The sequence below is a fragment of the Phyllobates terribilis genome, unplaced genomic scaffold, assembly GCF_046119375.1.
Source record: "Phyllobates terribilis strain yellow unplaced genomic scaffold, ASM4611937v1 Scaffold_12__6_contigs__length_324123572, whole genome shotgun sequence".
Lineage (NCBI taxonomy): Eukaryota > Metazoa > Chordata > Amphibia > Anura > Dendrobatidae > Phyllobates > Phyllobates terribilis.
The window spans coordinates 191,007,516-191,026,618 of record NW_027362772.1 but is presented as its reverse complement, the minus strand read 5'-3'; the positions used below and the strand labels follow the sequence as shown (position 1 = coordinate 191,026,618).

At 39.2% G+C, this 19,103-nt stretch overlaps 1 protein-coding gene across 2 annotated transcripts in view; it reads left to right on the top strand.

Annotated features, from left to right (window-relative positions):
• Positions 1 to 12,619, top strand: part of LOC141172388 (uncharacterized) — a 66,747-nt gene extending 54,128 nt beyond the window's left edge. For both annotated transcript variants that reach the window (XM_073656534.1, XM_073656535.1), the window contains exon 2: positions 6,107 to 12,619. In XM_073656534.1, coding sequence (XP_073512635.1) covers positions 6,270 to 8,204 — 1,935 coding nt within the window. In that variant the 5' untranslated portion in view covers positions 6,107 to 6,269 and the 3' untranslated portion in view covers positions 8,205 to 12,619. The remainder of the gene's footprint in view (positions 1 to 6,106) is intronic.
• Positions 12,620 to 19,103: the final 6,484 nt, after the last annotated feature.

Sequence of the window (19,103 nt, the reverse complement as noted above, 5' to 3'; positions counted from 1 at the left end):
CCTCCTCTTCCGGCCTCCAGCGCTGTCTGCCGCGGCTTCCCGGGTGTTGCCATGACGACCCGATGTCGTCATGACAACATCCGGGTCACCAGGCAGCAGGAACATTGTTTGGTCATGCGCAGTGCACGACCACACAATGTTCTCACTGTGCAGCGCTGACTACTTGCATGGCACAGGGATGGTGCTCCATCCCTATGCTGTACAGGCGATCAGAATAAAAAATGTGGAAGTCCCATAGTGGGACAAAGTAAAAAAGTGTAAAAACTCTCAGAAAGTGAAAAAAAAAATAAAATAAATAAATTGTAAAAATATTTAATAAAATAAAAAAAATAATCCACCAAAAATAAAAATATAATGTACCCATCAATAAATATTATTATGAAAAAAAAGCAAACAAACAATAAAAGTACACATATTTTGTATCGCCGCGTCCGGAGCGACCTGACCTATAAAACTGTCCCACTAGTTAACCCCTTCAGTGAAAACGGTAAAAACAAATAAATAAAAAACAAAGCAAAAAACAATGCTTTATCATCCTACCGCCAAACAAAAAATGGAATAACATGCGATCAAAAAGACGAATATAAATAAAAATGGTACCGCTGAAAACGTCTTGTCCCGCAAAAAACAAGCCTCCATACAGCTCTATCATCCGAAAAATCAAAAAGTTATAGCTCTCAGAATAAAGCAATGCAAAAAAATAATTTTTTCTATAAAATAGCTTTTATTGTGTAAAAGCGCCAAAACATAGAAAAACAATATAAATGTGGTACCGCTGTAAACTCACTGACCCAAAGAATAAAGCTACCTTATCAATTTTACCACATGCGGAACAGAATAAAAAAAAAAAAAAAAAACAACAATTCCTGAATTGTTGGTTTTTGTTTATTCTGCCTCCCAAAAATCGGAATAGAAAGCGATCAAAAAATGTCACGTGCCTGAAAATGGCACCAATAAAAACGTCAACTCATCCCGCAAAAAATAAACTTTCACATGACTGTCTGCCAAAATATGGAAAAATTATAGCTCTCAAAATATGGTGATGCAAAAACTAGATTTTACAAAAAATGCGTCTCTTAGTGTGTGACAGCTGTCAATCATAAAAACCCGATATGATTCTGGTATCACTGTAATCGCACCGACCCAAAGAATAAAGTCGTCTAATCACTTATACCACACGAGGAACGGCGTAAAAAATAAACTCTCCGGTTAGGGTTGGGCTAGGGATAGGGCTAGGGTTAGGGTTAGTGTTGGGCTAGGGTTAGTGTTGTGCTAGGGTTAGGGTTGTGATGGGGTTGTGATTTTTTTCAAAAGTAAGAAAAAAAGATGACGATATGGCGACTAGTGTTGAGCGCAAGTGCTCGCTACTTGAGTTTGCATCGGGTGCTCTGGTATGCATTGAGTATCGTGGGTATTTCAGTGACATGCTCGAGTCTCCGCCCCATATGCTTCGTGGCCAAAAATACTTTGTGGGGATTGCCTGCCATGGGTGTCTAATAACCGTGAAACATGCGGGGCAGGGACTCGAGCATGTCACTCGAGCACAAACAGTACATGGTGCATACCGGAGTACCCGATGCAAACTCAAGTAGCGAGCACTTGCGCTCAAGACTAATGACAACTTATTCAATATGATGACCTAATGTTATCAAATTCTGTGTCGTACCTCTGGGTTCAAAATGTTCACTATACCCATTAATAAAATCCTTGAGGGGTATAGTTTCCAAAATGGGGTCACTTGTGGGGGAGCTCCACTGTTTAGGCACATAAGGGGCTCTCCAAACGCGACATGGTGTCCGCTAACAAATTGAATGGAAAATCGGCTCAAATTGTTAGCGGATGCCATGTTGCGTTTGGAGAGCCCCTGTGTGCCTAAACATTGGAGCTCCCCCACAAGTGACCCCATTTTGGAAACTAGACCCCCCAAGGCACCTATCTAGATTCATAGTGAGCACTTGGAACCCCCAGGTGCTTCACAAATTGATTCGTAAAAATGAAAAAGTGGGAAAAAAAAATACTTTTTCATTTTTACGAATCAATTTGTGAAGCACCTAGGGGTTCCAAGTGCTCACTATGCATCTAGATAGGTGCCTTGGGGGGTCTAGTTTACAAAATGGGGTCACTTGTGGGGGGTTTCCACTGTTTAGGCACATCAGAGGCTCTCCAAACGCAACATGGCGTCCGCTAATTATTCAAGCAAATTTTACAATCAAAAAGTCAAATGGCGCTCCTTCCCTTCCGAGCCCTGCTTGTGCGCCCAAACAGTGTTTTTTCCCCACATATGGGGTATATGCGTGCCCAGGATAAATTGCGCAACAAATTTTGGGGTCCATTTTTTCTTGTTACCCCTGTGAAAATAAAAAAAATTGGGTCTAAAGTAACATTTTTGTGAAAAAAGTTAAATGTTCATTTTTTTCTTCCACATTCCAAAAATTCCTGTGAAGCACCTGAAGGGTTAATAAAGTTCTTGAATGTGGTTTTGAGCACCTTGAGGGGTGCAGTTTTTAGAATGGTGTCACTTTTGGGTATTTTCTGTCATAAAGACCCCTCAAAGTCACTTCAAATGTGATGTGATCCCTAAAAAAATGGTTTTGTAAATTTTGTTGGAAAAATGAGAAATCGCTGGTCAACTTTTAACCCTTATAGCTCCCTAACAAAAAAAAAATTTTGGTTCCAAAATTGTGCTGATGTAAAGTGGACATGTGGGAAATGTTATTTATTAACTATTTTGTGTGACGTATCTCTCTGATTTAGGGGCATAAAAATTCAAATTTTGAAAATTGCTAAATTTTCAAAATTTTCGCCAAATTTCCATTTTTTTTCACAAATAAACGCAAGTGATATCGAAGAAATTTTACCACAATCCTGAAGTACAATATGTCACGAAAAAACAATCTCAGAATCAGGGGGATCCGTTGAAGCGTTCCAGAGTAATTTACCTCATAAAGTGACAGTGGTCAGAGTTGTAAAAATTGGCCTGGTCATTAACGTGCAAACCACCCTCGGGGGTAAAGGGGTTAAAAGTCTTATGCCTCTTAATGAATCTGGAATGTCTGACTCCAGTACGCCCCCCTCATCAAGACCAGCATGAATAATGCTGATCTTGATGATTCAGGACCAATATGTTAAAATGGCATGTATATTTTTTACAAAAAAAAGTGTGCAGTGGCTTACTAGTGCCTGGAGCATAAGTTTTGAAGTTAATGTATTGTATTATATTGTATTGTATTATAATTTTAAGGAAAATACAAATATAATTAAAGTTTTATATACGAGAAAAAATCAGTGATGTCTATTATGAACACCAAACCAATTCCTAACTGTAGTTAGGTTTAGAAAATGTGTAAAAATGTAAAACTAGCTCTTAGTAATGACTAAGCTAGTATTGAATCCAGTTTACTTTAATACAGTTTTTTTTTCATTATGTACTAATCCTCTGTCATCTCCATCGCTGCTTATGCAGAGGGCAGCAGTCGATAGGAATTTGTCATCGACTACTGCATTCTGTATAGGCAGTGACCGAGATGACAAAGCTTTTTTCATTATACTGAGCTTTGTTATTTCGGTCATAGCCACAACAGTCAAAGTTCCAGGGTGCACACTAGCCTATAGACTGTAGCACCTGGGGCAATCCCAAATGCTAAGCCACTGCATGTGAGAACATGCCATAAGAAGAGATATATGCCGTAAAGTTTGTCATTTAATCCTTACTCTGATTGTAAATTTTAATTATGCACTTATTTAATTTATACATAGAGAAGAATTAACCCATTCAGTCATAACTTCTTCTTTTTTTATTATTATTATGTAAACCTCGGTTTGTGAAGTCTTGTTTTTTGCTAGATTGACATATTTTTTAGGCGCCATTTTGCCATAATTATGTAAGCATTACATTTAGAATAATTAATCCTTTCTATAAATGCAATACTTAATTGTGTAACTAAACCTTTAGGCTTTCTACTATACCTATAATCCGCTCTGAGTGCACACTAAAGTAAGACCTATGCGCTTCTTTCTTCTGAGCTGTATACTTCTCAAAAATTGGGGGGGTTGAATGATTGGTGGGTGTCTAATGATCTGGTCCTCTACTGATATATGCTTGCAATGAAAAGCAGGGCTGTGGAGTCGGTAAGCCAAACTTCCGACTCCTCTATTTCCATGCCTCCGACTCCCTCATACATGGCTCATGTTTAAGTGATAAATTTACTGTAGCACAGATTCATCTCAGCTAAAAGTCTAGACCCTTAGATCAGGAATAGGACAGACATTTATAGGACATTTCATAACTTACCCAAATTCTTATGAAAAAATATTCCCCACAAACTGCATTCAACTACTGTACCCAATTTATTATATATTTTAGGAGTTGGAGTCGGTCCATTTTATACCGACTCCACCAAAATGGGCTCAGACTCCACAGCCCTGATTAAAAGGGCATACAAGTATACAAATAATATCCCAAATGTTTAGTTAGATGAGGGAAAAATGCCTTTTTTATTTAGTCCACTTACCTATCACTGTAAATGTGTTGATTGTATTGTACTGGTTACTACAATTACAGACATACCAAATATGTTTATTACCAGCTTGACATTTGACATAAAATGAATGCATTTATTGGAATTTGCACTGTTATTTCTTAGTAAATTTTATAGGGAAAAAAGAGTAGCGGAAAAATGAAGGCTACTGTCCTTTCTTCTAGAGAGATATGTGTATAACAGCATATGCCTGTAAAGAACACTTTTTTTGGCAGAGAAAATCTAAGACCGTGCAACCGGTCTCCTGATATTTAATTCTTGCCAACAATTAATTACATAATTTTTATATTAAATAACTACTGAATAATGGAATAATGGCGATCGCCCAATGTGTCAGTGGAGGCATTGGCTTGAAAGTACTGACTTGAATTATAGCTTACTCCTCCTTTCTTCTATCCCCCATATTTGGCTTTTTCCAGGAATAGCATCTCTGTATAAATAGTGGGCATCATTGTGTTTTATGCACATATGTGTACTCATAGTACCTGATCCTTTTTTGCTGCTGTATAAATACCGTAATTTTAGGCACTTTATTTGGACAGACATGAATTTTCACATGTATTTGCATATTTAAGCTCTCAGCATGCTTGAAGTCTCATTATATTAGATTTTCCCCTGCTATTGCACAATTGAAATATATGCACCTTTTTGTGTATTGTGTATTCATCTTGTGCTTCTTAATTTTCTGATTGGGCCATTGTAGTCATTACCCTACATACATCCTTACCACTGTGTATATACTATTATCCAGATTTACCCACCAATTGGATGTTTTTAACACTTTGTATGTTAATTAAAAATCATTTTTATACATAGTCATTGTTCAAAGCTCTCCCTTCTTGGTGTATTTATATCGCTATGCTTTATGAATTTATTCATTTTTGGATCCTTGTGGAGAGTGACATGTTAAGCATGTCAAGGTGAGGAAACTTTTAAGTCACAATGCTCCCCTGGGAAATGTGCAAATTGTCTCTTCACAGCACTTGGACACAATGTGTAACGCACACAGGTGGCACACGTGGTTCGTGGACCCACGGGGTCGGACTTGCTTAGGAGGGACATGGCTAAGCGGCTGCCTGGTGTTCACTGGAGCTTCTGATGATGGAGTCAGACTTGAACTGCAGGTAGCCACCAGGTACCACTCCTAGGCAGTCCCCAGTACTTCGGCTGCTGACCCCAAGGGTCACGCACACGGACTCGGGCTCCCTTCAGACTACTCCTCGGGCAGGACGGACTCAGAGTCACAGGGCTGGATTCAGAGACTACTATAACAGTCCGTATACAAACGGACTATAAGATGCACCACCGTTTTATTTAAAAAAAATTTGTTTCCTATTTTCAATCCCAAAATTTTGGGTGAGTCTTATGGTCCAGTTCATCTTATAATCCGCAAAATATGGTACTCATTCATCCAAATAGAAATGTATACACTACTAAACATCTGGCCTTTAAAGAAAGAGGTTTTGTACTCAATAATGTTGCAAAAAGTTAAATGATAGAATTGATGGTAGAATATTAAACTGACAAAATAAAGTTTTTTTAAAAAATTTTTTGTTCCTTTTACTTAGGTGGAAAGCATATTAAAGACTGGAGCATGACAAGAACAATCTGCCACCTGCTTTTCTTGCATTGTTCATCACCAAAGAGAAAGACGACAATGGGGAAAAGTTAAAATTTGATCATACAGAACGTTTTGTAAAAGTATTATTGCGTATACCCAGCTGCAATATAATGATGAGTACATCCATTCAGAGCCTTCATGACGGGATGGCAATGAAGTTGGGAAACTTTCACAAGTTAGATGTTCCACATCGTACAATGTTCACAGTTAAAAGCGGACTTAATATTGAAAGTTGTCAGATAGAACCTGTATCAAGCAAGGAATTCAGATGTGATACCTGTTATGAACAATTTGACCATGTGTCTGAGCTGATGTTTCATGGACACGAACATAATGGCAATAATTGTATTGAATGTCAAGTCTGTGGATGTTTTTTTCAGAATAGTTCTGACTTGAAAGACCACTATAATATACACACAAATGAACATCCTTATAAATGTGACTTATGTGCTAAAGCTTTTACCCAGTCTTCCTTTTTATTGGCTCATAAACATACTCATATTCTAGAAAAAACATTTAAGTGTGATATATGTGGAAAGATGTTTAAAGATGCTTCAAATTTTATAAAGCATAAACGCCTTCATGGTCAGTCTGACTATCTAAAAGATCAAGAACAGGTAAGCGGTTCAAAACTGTCTGAAAAGCCATATAGATGTTCATATTGTGAAAAAGCCTTTAAGCGCACTTCTGATTTGAAAGACCATGAGCGAGTTCATACTGGAGAACGACCATACCGCTGCAGAATATGTGATAAATGTTTTACTCAGTCTTCAGTTTTGACCGGACACATGCGAATTCACACTGGTGAGAAACCATTTCATTGCAATGTCTGTGGTAAAACTTTTAACAATTCTTCCAATTTTAAAAAGCACCAGCGTACACACTCAATACAAGATATAATTGCAAAAGTTAACATGGATGATAATATTGGTGTTTTAAAACGGCCACTTCGAATTAAAAATGGCATAAGCTATACAAATAATATTGGTGCATTTTTTAACAAAAAGGATCTAGGTAGAATGGTGCTAAATGACTTTAAATTCATATCTGAAAAGAAAATATTTGAAGAAAGTAAAGACAAACTATTTAGAACTGAACTTTCCCCTTCAATTATGACAAGCAACTTAAAAGAGTGTCTGCCTTTTAAAACAACGGATATTAGGACTAAACAAATGATACACGTTAAAAATGAAGTTGACCTGGCTTCTGTTTGCTCCATCCAAAATGGTCACACTGCCTTTCACGCTCATGCTGAGGAAAACCATAAACCAAAATTATCAACGTCTCCCACGTATGAATGTAGCAATACTACATCACCTGAAGCTGAAAACATCAACTATTATACTAAAGGTACACAAGATATATATGTAGAAATATCTGACACTACTGATGAAGAATGTGATGATGATCATTTGGCAAGACAGACAACGCCATCATTTCAATACCAGACTAGGGATCCTAAGACTAAAGCTGAGATATATAGGAGAGAGAGCCAATCGCCAAATGAGAAAACGCTTGCTGAAGGGTTAATTCAGTGTGACAATGAAAGCTGCCAAGAAAATATCAAGAGTGAGTTACCTTGCAGTGATTCAGACATGGTGGACCAGGAAGACCAGCTGTTGGAAAAGACTATTGAATGTTGGGACTCTCATGTAAATAACTCTGACCAAGACGAGTGTCATTTTTTTGACTTGGAATCAAAACCCTACATTTGTTTTGTGTGCTCTAAACGCTTTAAAAGGGCTACAGACTTAAAAGAGCATTTGAGGGTTCACACTGGTGAAAGGCCTTTTGTCTGTCAAGTTTGTGGCAAAGGATTCACCCAGTCATCAGCACTCTCTAGCCATCAACGTATCCATACTGGTGAAAAGCCTTTTCAGTGTGATGTTTGTTACAAAAGGTTTAATAATTCTTCCAATTTTTCTAAACATAAGAGAGTGCACACTGGAGAGCGACCACACAATTGCCCATTATGCGGGAAGAGCTTCCAGGAAAAGCGTAGGGTTAAGAGGCATTTGAAAGCTGTTCACCACATCCTGGAGTGAGGCATTGAGTTTACATGCTTCTATACAGTTTAGAAATGGACTGTCTTAGTAAGTTTAAGAGTTTTCTGAACTGTAGCTTTAAACCCTTACATTAAATTTGTATTTTTACAAAAGTTTTAGCTGAGATATTTCATTTTATTTTCAAAATAAGTGTGTATTCAGTGGATTCGTTACAGAAAACAATAGTATAATCCCTACTAGAAGTCTGTCATTTTATTAGAAGACAATGTCTTAAATGTTTAATTTTATTAGAATTAGACAGATTAGAATAAATATGTGCATGCATATAGAACAAATCTATCTGAAAACAGTAATTTGTCAAATTCAACACAATGATGGGATGTAATTAATTAGCTAATTTTAACAGTGAAACTGACACAATTTAGTTTACCATTTTATAATGGAAAATCTATCCCTACACGGTTTGTTTCAATAAGACTCTATTTCTATCTGGTTTTTTTTAAGTTTTTTTTGGCCCTGTATACTTTATAATTTACTATATTTCTATTTAAAGCAGAATTACCAAAGGCAACATATGAAAAGCCCTTAAAGAGTAACTAAACTTTTATGCTATAAATATCATTTGAAAACATTTTGTAATGGGGTTGTATACCATATATTGATGGCTTCATGGAGAAAATAGGTGCTAAAGCGTTCTTTAACAATTGCATAGATCAGTACTGCGTGTCTGGAGAATGGATGTCTCACCGAGTGCAGAGGGAGCATTCTGTAGTCATCAGTGAGAGGAGTGAAGATGCTGGGTCTGTTGTAACGTGATCTTCTCCAACATCCATTTTGTAGGAGAGAACATGCTACAGTCACAGTTTTCACTGGGGCCATAGACTGCCTGTCTGCTTTCCTTCCAAGCACTCCAGGAATTTCACTACAGTCACAGTTTTCACTGGGGCCATAGACTGCCTGTCTGCTTTCCTTCCAAGCACTCCAGGAATTTCACTACAGTCACAGTTTTCACTGGGGCCATAGACTGCCTGTCTGCTTTCCTTCCAAGCACTCCAGGAATTTCACTACAGTCACAGTTAAAGTGCTGTGCAATAGTGCTTGTAAGGAAAGCAAGCTGGCAGTGTTGTGGCCCTGGTGACAAGGAGACAGAAGAACATGCTGCAGTCATAGTGACAGCGCTGCGTAGAAGCGAGGGTCCCAGAGCGCTTATAAGGAAGGCAGATCGGCAGTCTCACTGTGTTTGCTACATACAAAGAAACTGCGAAAACACTAAAAAGACTCTTCTCCTCTGCACTCAGAGTTGGCAGAGCCATACTACAGAAAAGAAGTACGTATCTATGCACTTTATTACCTATTTTCCTCATGAAAGCAGCAAAATACAAAATGTATTCAAATTAATTTTTTTTTTTTTAAACCACAAAAGTTTAGCTACTATCTATCTATGTATGTATGTATCTCCTGTTAACAAGCCTGAAGCCCTCGGTTGCACTACACAGTCCTCATGGCAATATTTTCTGGTACTTTATGTGCTCTGGTCTTGTTTAATTTCATGTTCAATTTTTTGTGCACATATATCCACAAAATGGCCTCTGTTAAAACCAGTGAGGATGTGAACATTTAATAAAATCAGGAAATACTGTATATCCATCTACATCAGTTCATGGCATTTATTTGCTTTAATGTTCCTTTCCTGCTCAATCAATACATGTTGCAAAAAGGAGAACAGTCACCTTGTTCAAACCTGTACATTATAGTATGTGTATACAATTCACTTTTGATATAGGTCAAAACATGGCTGATTTACTCATCCTGAATAAACTAAGCCTAGACAGTCTTAAAATCCAACAAGGTCATCGCATTTGATTTATGCTAGATATACAGTATGTCTGATGCATTTTGAGACCATCTTGTTTAACTTTTCACCGCCCCAGTCCATGCAAATACAAAAGTGGTATTCTAGAAAGATGCTAAGCTACCTCCACTTTAATTTTTGAAAGTGTCTATTGAGTTGCAAAAAGTGTCCCTTTTAAAGCTCTCAATGCGGCGTATGCATCCGATTTCTCGTTTTTTTTTTATTTCGTGACCACAATGTGACTCAAACCCTCAATCTTTTAGAGTTCCCTAGTTAATAAATCTACCACTTGGTGTGAATCAGGCCACAAGTTAGAGAAGTAGCCAAAGTTTTTGTGTTCTTTAAATCCATGCTAATAGTTTTCCAAATTAAAAAATTAGCTAAATGTCTGCACATTTCACACACATGTTAGCAAATGCCTTTGCCTCATTCGAATTAAAAAATGACTGTCTCTAAATAAAACATAATTGCCAAATTTTGAGTGTCGCTCTAATTTTCAATTTACTGATACATGGCTGTTTTATTGAAGTGGAATGATCTTTAAGGCTGTGTATTAATATATGGGATAAGAAATTTGCTAAATCAACTAAATGTTCAATAAAAAAGCAGAAGTATCTGGCAATGTTTTTGTCACCTGTTTTGCAAACTGACTGCAGGAAAATAGGTGTAGGAAAGTGGTCGAACTGATGCAATATTTTCTCAACAGTCATCACGGGATCACGATTCTCTTAAAATAAGACATTGTTACTATGCCATATACAGGTGCAATTAAAATATCAAAAAGTTCATTTATTTCAGTTCTTCAATACAAACAGTAAAACTCATATAGAGTCATTACAAACAGAGTGATCTATTTCAAGTGTTTATTTCTGTTAATGTTGATGATTATGGCTTACAGCCAATGAAAACACAAGAGTCATTATCTCAGTAAATTAGAATACTTTATAACACCAGCTTGAAAAATGTTTTTAAAATCCGAAATGTTGGTCTACTGAAATGTATGTTCAGTAAATGCACTCAATATTTGGTCGGGGCTCCTTTTGCATCAATTACTGCATCAATGCAGCGTGGCATGGAGGCGATCAGCCTGTGGCACTGCTGAGGTGTTATGGAAGCCCAGGTTGCTTTGATAGCAGCCTTCAACTTGTCTGCATTGTTGGGTCTGGTGTCTCTCATCCTTAAGGTCAGGTGAGTTTGCTGGCCATCCAAGCACAGTGATACTGTTGTTTTTAAACCAGATATTGGTACTTTTGGCAGTGTGGTCAGGTGCCAAGTCCTGCTGGAGGATGAAATTTCCATCTCCAAAAAGCTAAGCAGAGGGAAGCATGAAGTGCTCTAAAATTTCCTGGTAGACAGCTGCGCTGACTTTGGTCTTGATAAAGCACAGTGGACCTACACCAGCAGATGACATGGCTCCCCAAACCAACACTGATTGTGGAAACTTCACACTAGACCTCAAGCAGCTTGGATTGTGTGCCTCTCCACTCTTTCTCCAGACTTTGGGACCTTGATTTCCAAATAAAGTACAAAATTTACTTAGTGTGTCAATGACTGCCTTCTGGACATCTGTCAAGTCAGCAGTCTTCCCCATGATTGTGGAGCCTACTGAAACAGACTATGGGACCTTTTCAAATGCGTAGGAAGCCTTTGCAGGTGTATTTTGTTAATTATTCTAAATTACTGAGATAATGACCTTTGTGTGTTCATTGGCTGTAAGCCATGATCATCAGCATTAACAGAAATAAACACTTGAAATAGCTCACTCTGTTTGTAATGACTCTCTATAATGTACGAGTTTCACTTTTTGTATTGAAGAACTGAAATAAATAAACTTTTTGATGATATTCTAAGTTAGTGAGATGTACCTGTATGTTTTTGGTTGAAGTACCCCTTTTGAATATTCTTTTTTGAATCTTAACCTTTAAAGGAGTTATCCTTTGCTTAGGTGTTGACTTGTTTTCACTGGGCAAGTGATAACTTGTTTATTGGAGGGGGTCCGACCGCAGGGACCTACATCGATCAACGAGACTGTGAACTTTTATTCCTGATAGATGGCATTGACTGCCACTCCATTAATTCCATATTGGGCTGATAAGCTCTACACTCTGTTTTTTTCTGCAGTCCCAGAGAATGAATGGAGCTGTCACTCCATTTTATGACTGAGATGTATGTGCCCCATTGGCGATATAAATTCCCCGCTCTGCTGATCGGTGCTTGTCCTAGCTCTCAGGCCCTCATCAGCCAAGGAAGTTATCACCTTTCCGGTGGATAGATATTAACTTGTTTCAACCGTACAACCTCTTTAATGATATTGAAAAGCCGTATCTTAAACAATCTGGGAAATGCAACATTGTACCTTGTGCTACTAGTTATTTTCTTGGCCTTAGATAATTGTAACCTTGCCATTTATTAATGTTAGAATAAAAAGTATAATTTGTAATGTTTTATTGCTTTGTATATATAGCATACTTTTGTAAGCATTATTAACACTTTTTTTTTCCAAAACTGAATTGAGTTTAACCACAGATGTCAGAATATTTACTAACCTGCCATGACAATGTATAAAGAGAGTTGAGCCTCATTAAAGAGAAGTTATTTAAAATTGCATTCTTACGCTGCTGTGTTAGAGAGTGTGTGTGTGTGTGTGTATACAGTTATGCGCAAAATAATAGCAGTGTGTTTACAACAACTGTGAAAAAGCTCAATCCTCATAATAGTATTTATTTCCATATACACAAAGGCACTGGGAGCACTGCACATTCATCTCCAAATGAAAACCTCAAGAAAATATCAATTTTTAAACTGAAAATGAAGAAAAAGGAATAATACGCTGTTGAAAAAAAGCAGCAGTGTTTGCATTTTTATTTACAAACTTAAATATGAACATTATAAACACATTTGTTTAGAGACTTTACTGTTAATCACTGAAGTATTATTTAGTTGCATAACTCTCTATTTCTGACAACTGCTTTACATCTGTGTGTTATGGAGTCAACTAACATCTGACTCCTGGGCACAGATATTCCAGCCCAAGCTGACTGGACTACTTTCCATAGTTCTTTTGCATTTTTAGGTTTTGTATCAAAAACAGCATTTTTTGACACTCCACAAATTCGCAGACGAATTGAGGCCTGGGGATTGTGCTGGCCACTTCATAACGTCAATCTGCAATCAATAGTTTTTGGTCTAACGAAAATACAGCGTCACTGAAACTAATAGGAATCAAAAGTAGCCTCCCAAGTATCCTAATGCTGGAGAATGGAAATAACCATGTGACAGTAGGAATAGATTATAAAATATAAATTTTATTAATGACAAAAATTAGAGCAAGAATACACATTAAAAACAGGTGCCTCTCATGTGAGGGAATAGCCTGACCCAAAGTCCAATGATAGAAGCAAATACATGCAAATATAGAGTGCGTACTTTAAATACAGATCTCAAATATACCACATTCAGGGTAGTTGTGATATTGGAGGTTAACAGACATACAACACTGTCATAAAAGTTATCAACAGAACCAACAAAGTGTATGCCTATCAAGTGACAGTGCAGAAATCAGGTTAATCAAAAACGACAAAGGCAGATTAATAGGTATATCCACCAAAATAGCAGAACATTTTTAAAAAAAATACACACCACAAAGTAGTACCAGAGTTTTCAGGTGTGTGTTAATGTATGAGAATAGTTAGTGCAAAAGGTGAAAATGACAATTCAAAGTCACCTAATGTAAATAAGAGCGAATATGGTTTAAGGAATAGCTACATATAAGAAAAAGCTCTGTCAAGCCTTCAAGATGTTAATGTCCAGTAGAAAAACTGGAACTAATATGAAAATGAGCATAGTTTGTTGATCCAATACACTACCTGAAGGATTTGATGAGTAGTAGCAGTACGTGAAATGGCAGTCAGGCGTCCCTCCACCCCTATGCACGTTTCGGAAATACCTTCCTCAGGGGGCGTGTTAGGTATGGGGATAGCCGGATGTTTAAAAAGGAGAGTGGGCCAATAGGGAATCCAGATCATATACACGTGACATAATGCCCACTTGCGGTCAGGTTAGTAATTAATGGAGAGGAGTGCTGGCATCCAGACTCATAGGCCCGCCTCTATGACATAGGCCACACATTTCCAGTGTGTGGACCGCAAGCACACTATCGTCAGGATGGCAATGGCGGTGCGTGCCTGACAGACCAAGCCAATTCCCTAGGGAGAGGAATACTGGCGCACGTCATCGGGTGCCCGCACCTATCACATGGGTCACACACTTCCGGTGTGTGGACCGCAAGGACGTAATGCCAACAGGATGGTTATGGCGGTGCGGATCACGGTACTGGAAGTAGCGTCATCCAAGGGGTTGGGCTTATCAATGCGTACTCACTCCCATCCATATGGAATGAGCTGTACGTCGAGAAACAATTGCAGTGGGATTATCTATATGGCCACGGCCCCACTATCAGTATTTGGTCGGTATTCGGTCAGTATTTTTTCTCAGGAGTGGGAGCCAAAACTAGGTGAGGAACAATCACAGAAAAGGTGTAATAGAAACAAGTGCACCAATTCTGCATGTATACCCACTCCTGGTTTTGTCTCCCACTCCTGAGAAAAAATACTGGCCAAATACTGATATAGTGGGGCCATGGCCTATGGGTGAAGATGGAGAGAGAGTAAGGTGCACATCCAGGTGGAGAGAGATTACAATATTAATAGACATATTTGCTGACCTAAGAAAGGTTATATAGGGGTATATGTAAGTCCATATGAAGAAGGTTATAAAGTTCATCAATAAATACATGAAAGCCCATAGAGAAAAAGAATATACAAGCAAAATGTACAGTACAGACCAAAAGTTTGGACACACCTCATTTAAAGATTGTTCTGTATTTTCATGACTATGAAAATTGTACATTAACACATGTGGAATTATATACACTGTGTTCCAAATTATTATGCAAATAATATTTTCTCAGATTTTCCCAAATTACCTATATGAATTGCAGTCATTGTAATTTTCCAGTCAAATAACTATTAGAGTACAATTGAAAGGGTTTTGTACAAACTGCCTATGATAACAGTATATTTTTAAAAAAATAAAACACTCAAACTGCACTCAAACTGCATGTTCCAAATTATTATGCACAGCAGAGTTTTCAACCTTTTCATTTTAATAAAGAACCAAAAAATTGTCATTTTTGAAATTATAAGCATTAGCAGGTTATTACAAACTGAAGTCAAACAGTTTTCAACTCAAAACTTTATTCTAGGTGATGTAACATTTGCACATAGGACCCCTTGTTCGAAAGGAGCTTCTGAACTCTCTCATTCATTGAATTTGTCAGGTTTTGGATGGTTTCTGCTTCAGTTGTTTTGCATGAGGACAGAATACCCTCCCAGAGCTGTTGCTTAGATGTGAACTGCCTCCTGCCATCATAGACACTCCTTTTGATGATGCTCCAGAGGTTCTCAATGGGGTTGAGGTCAGGGGAACATGGGGGCCACACCATAAGTTTGTCCCCTTTTATGCCCACAGCAGCCAGAGATGCAGATGTGTTATGTGCAGCATGAGACGGGGCATTATCATGCATGAAATGATCTCGATGGTCCAGATGGATGGAGTGGAGGATGGCTGGTTGATGGACACCCCATGCAAACACGGCTACGGCGCTAACAAGGAGGAGGTGGAGTAATGTTTTGGGTTGGAATCATGTGGAGAGAGATTGTCGGCCCTTTTAGGATCCCTGAAGGGGTAAAGATGAACTCCATAATGTATGTTGAGTTTCTCACACAGCACTTCCTGCCATGGTTCAAGAAGAAGAACCGTGCATTCCGCAGCAAGATCATTTTCATGCACATGACTAAATGACGTCATGGCAGGTCCTTCACACCACCGCGAGCCGTACAAGAGACCGGACACATCACTAAGGAGGCCGGGGGACATCGGAAGGTAAGTATAATCTTTATTTTTTATTTTAAATTCTTTTTTTTACAGGTTCTATGGTACCCAAGTCTGGATGAGAGTCTCCTCTCCTCCAGACCTGGGTACCATCCGCACATTGAACCGTGTGATATCCGCATGTGCAGATGCAGTGATGCAGATGTCACGCGGTCCAATGTAAGTCAATGGCGGCGATTACACTGCTTGTCCACAAAATTAATGGACATGCTGCGTATTTTTCCGCAATGATAATCCGCAGCGGAAATTTCTGCAGCATGTGAACAGCACATGCGGATTATCATTGGGGACCATGGGGCTCGTATTTCCAAGTGTTTTTTAAGCGTTTTTGCTGCGGAAATTCCATGGCAAAAACGCTTGAAAAACGCATAGTGGGCACGCAGCCTAAAGGGAACACCTAAACAACACAATGTAACTCCAAGTCAATCACACTTCTGTGAAATCAACCTGTCAAGTTATGAAGCAACATTGATTTTGAATCAATTTCTCCTGCTGTTGTGCAAATGGAACTGACAACAGGTAGAAATGATAGGCAATTAGCAAGTCAACCCCTATAAAGCAGTGATTCTGCAGGTGGTGACCACAATCCATTTCTCTGTTCTCATACTTTTGCCTGTTGTTTTGGTCACTTTTGCATTTTGTCATTGCTCTCACCCCAAGAGGTACAGTCTCATGAGGTGGTGTCTACAGTACAACCCACAGAAGTTGCTCAGGTAGTGCAGCTCATCCAGGATGGCACATCAATGCGAGCTGTGGCAAGACTGGTAGCTGTGTCTGTCAGCACAGTGTCCAGAGCATGGAGCAGATACCAGGAAACAGGCCAGTACACCAGAAGACGTGGAGGGGGCCGTAGGAGGACAACAACCCAACAGCAGGACCGCTACCTCCACCTTTGTGCAAGGAGGAACAGTGCAAAAGCTCTGCAAAATGACCTCTTGCAGGCCACTAACATCCATGTGTCTGATCAAACTGTCAGAAACAAGACTCCATGAGGGTGGCATGAGAGCCTGACGTCAACAAGTGGGTGTTGTGCTTACAGCCCAATCAGTGCAGACCGATTGGCATTTGCCAGGGAACACCAAGGTTTGCAGATTCGACATTGGTGCCCTGTGCTCTTCATGGATGAGGTCAGATTCACACTGAGCACATGTGACACACATCTTCTGCCTGCAACATCCTCTAGCATGACCGGTTTGGCAGTGGGTCATTAATAGTGTGGGGAGGCATTTCTTTGGAGGGCCGCACAGCCCTCCATGTTCTAGCCAGAAGTACCCTTACTACCATTAGGTAGCGGGGTGAGATCCTCAGACAGTGCAGTGGCCACTTGAGTTCTTTCTGATGCATGACAATGCTAGGCTTCATGTGGTTTAAGTCTGTCAGCAGATCTTGCATGATGAAGACATTGATGCTATGGACTGCCCTGTCCGTTCCCCAGACCTGAATCCAATCGAACACATCTGGGATATCATGTTGCATTCCATCCACCAATGCCACATTGCACCACAGACTGTCCAGGAGTTGACTGATGCTTTAATCTAGATCTGGGAGGAGATCCCTCAGGAGAACATCCGCCGCCTCATCAGGAGCATGTCCAGGTATTGTAGGGAGGTGATACAGGCACGTGGAGGCCACACACACTACTGAGCATCATTTCATTGTCTTGAGGCATTTCTACTGAAGTTGGATTAGCCTTCAATACAAAAAGTGAAACTCATATTATATAGAGTCAGTACAATCAGAGTGATCTATTTCAAGTGTTTATTTCTGTTAATGTTGATGATTATGGCTTACAGCCAATGAAAATACAAAAGTCATTATCTCAGTAAATTAGAATACTTTATAACAACAGGTTGAAAAATGTTTTTAAAATCCAAAATGTTAGCCTACTGAAATGTATGTTCAGTAAATGCACTCAATACTTGGTCGGGGCTCCTTTTGCATCAATTACTGCATCAATGCGGCGTGGCATGGAGGTGATCAGCCTGTGGCACTGCTGAGGTGTTATGGAAGCCCAGGTTGCTTTGATAGCAGCCTTCAGCTTGTCTGCATTGTTGGGTCTGGTGTCTCTCATCCTTAAGGTCAGGCAAGTTTGCTGGCCAATCAAGCGCAGTGATACTGTTGTTTGTAAACCAGGTATTGTTACTTTTGGCAGTGTGTACAGGTGCCAAGTCCTGCTGGAGAAGGAAATGTCCATCTCCAAAAAGCTTGTCGACAGAGGAGAGCATGAAGTGCTCTAAAATTTCCTGGTAGACTGCTGCGCTGACTTAGGTCTTGATAAAACACAGTGGACCTACACCAGCAGATGAAATGGCTCCCCAAACCATCACTGATTGTGGAAACTTCACACTAGACCTCAAGCAGCTTGGATTGTGGCCTCTCTACTCTTCCTCCAGACTCTAGGACCTTGATTTTCAAATGAAAATTGGAACTCTGGAACCTTGTGGAGTGTCTCAATGACTGCCTTCTGGACATCTGTCAAGTCAGCAGTCCTCCCCATGATTGTGGAGCCTACTGAAACAGACTAAGGGACCTTTTTAAATGCTTAGGAAGCCTTTGCAGTTGTTTTTCTGTTAGTTATTGTAATTTACTGAGATAATGACTTTTGTGTTTTCATTGGCTGTAAGCCATAATCATCAACATTAACAGAAATAAACACTTGAAATAGATCACTCTGTTTGTAATGACTCTATATAATATGAGTTTCACTTTTTGTATTGAAGAACTGAAATAAATAAACTTTTTGATGACATTCTAATTTAGTGAGATGCACCTGTGTATTTTTTGCCCGTTTTAATTAGTGTTGCGCATAAGTCCTCGTTACTCGAGTTTGCCTAGGGTGTTCAAGTATGCATCGAGTATCGTGGGTGCTCGAGTATCATGTTTGAGTCCCCACAGCCACATGTTAGACAGCCTCAAAACATGCGGGGATTGCCTGACAAACACACGTGGGAGCTAATGCTGGGGACCTTATATAGCCTGAGAGCTAATCCGGGGCCCTTATACAGCGTGGAAGCTAATGCCAGGGCTCTTATATAGTGTGGGAGCTAAAAGGGGGCCATTATACAGCGTGAGAGCAAATGCCAGGGACCCTTATACAGCGTGGGAACAAATCCAGGGCCGCTTGTACAGCATGG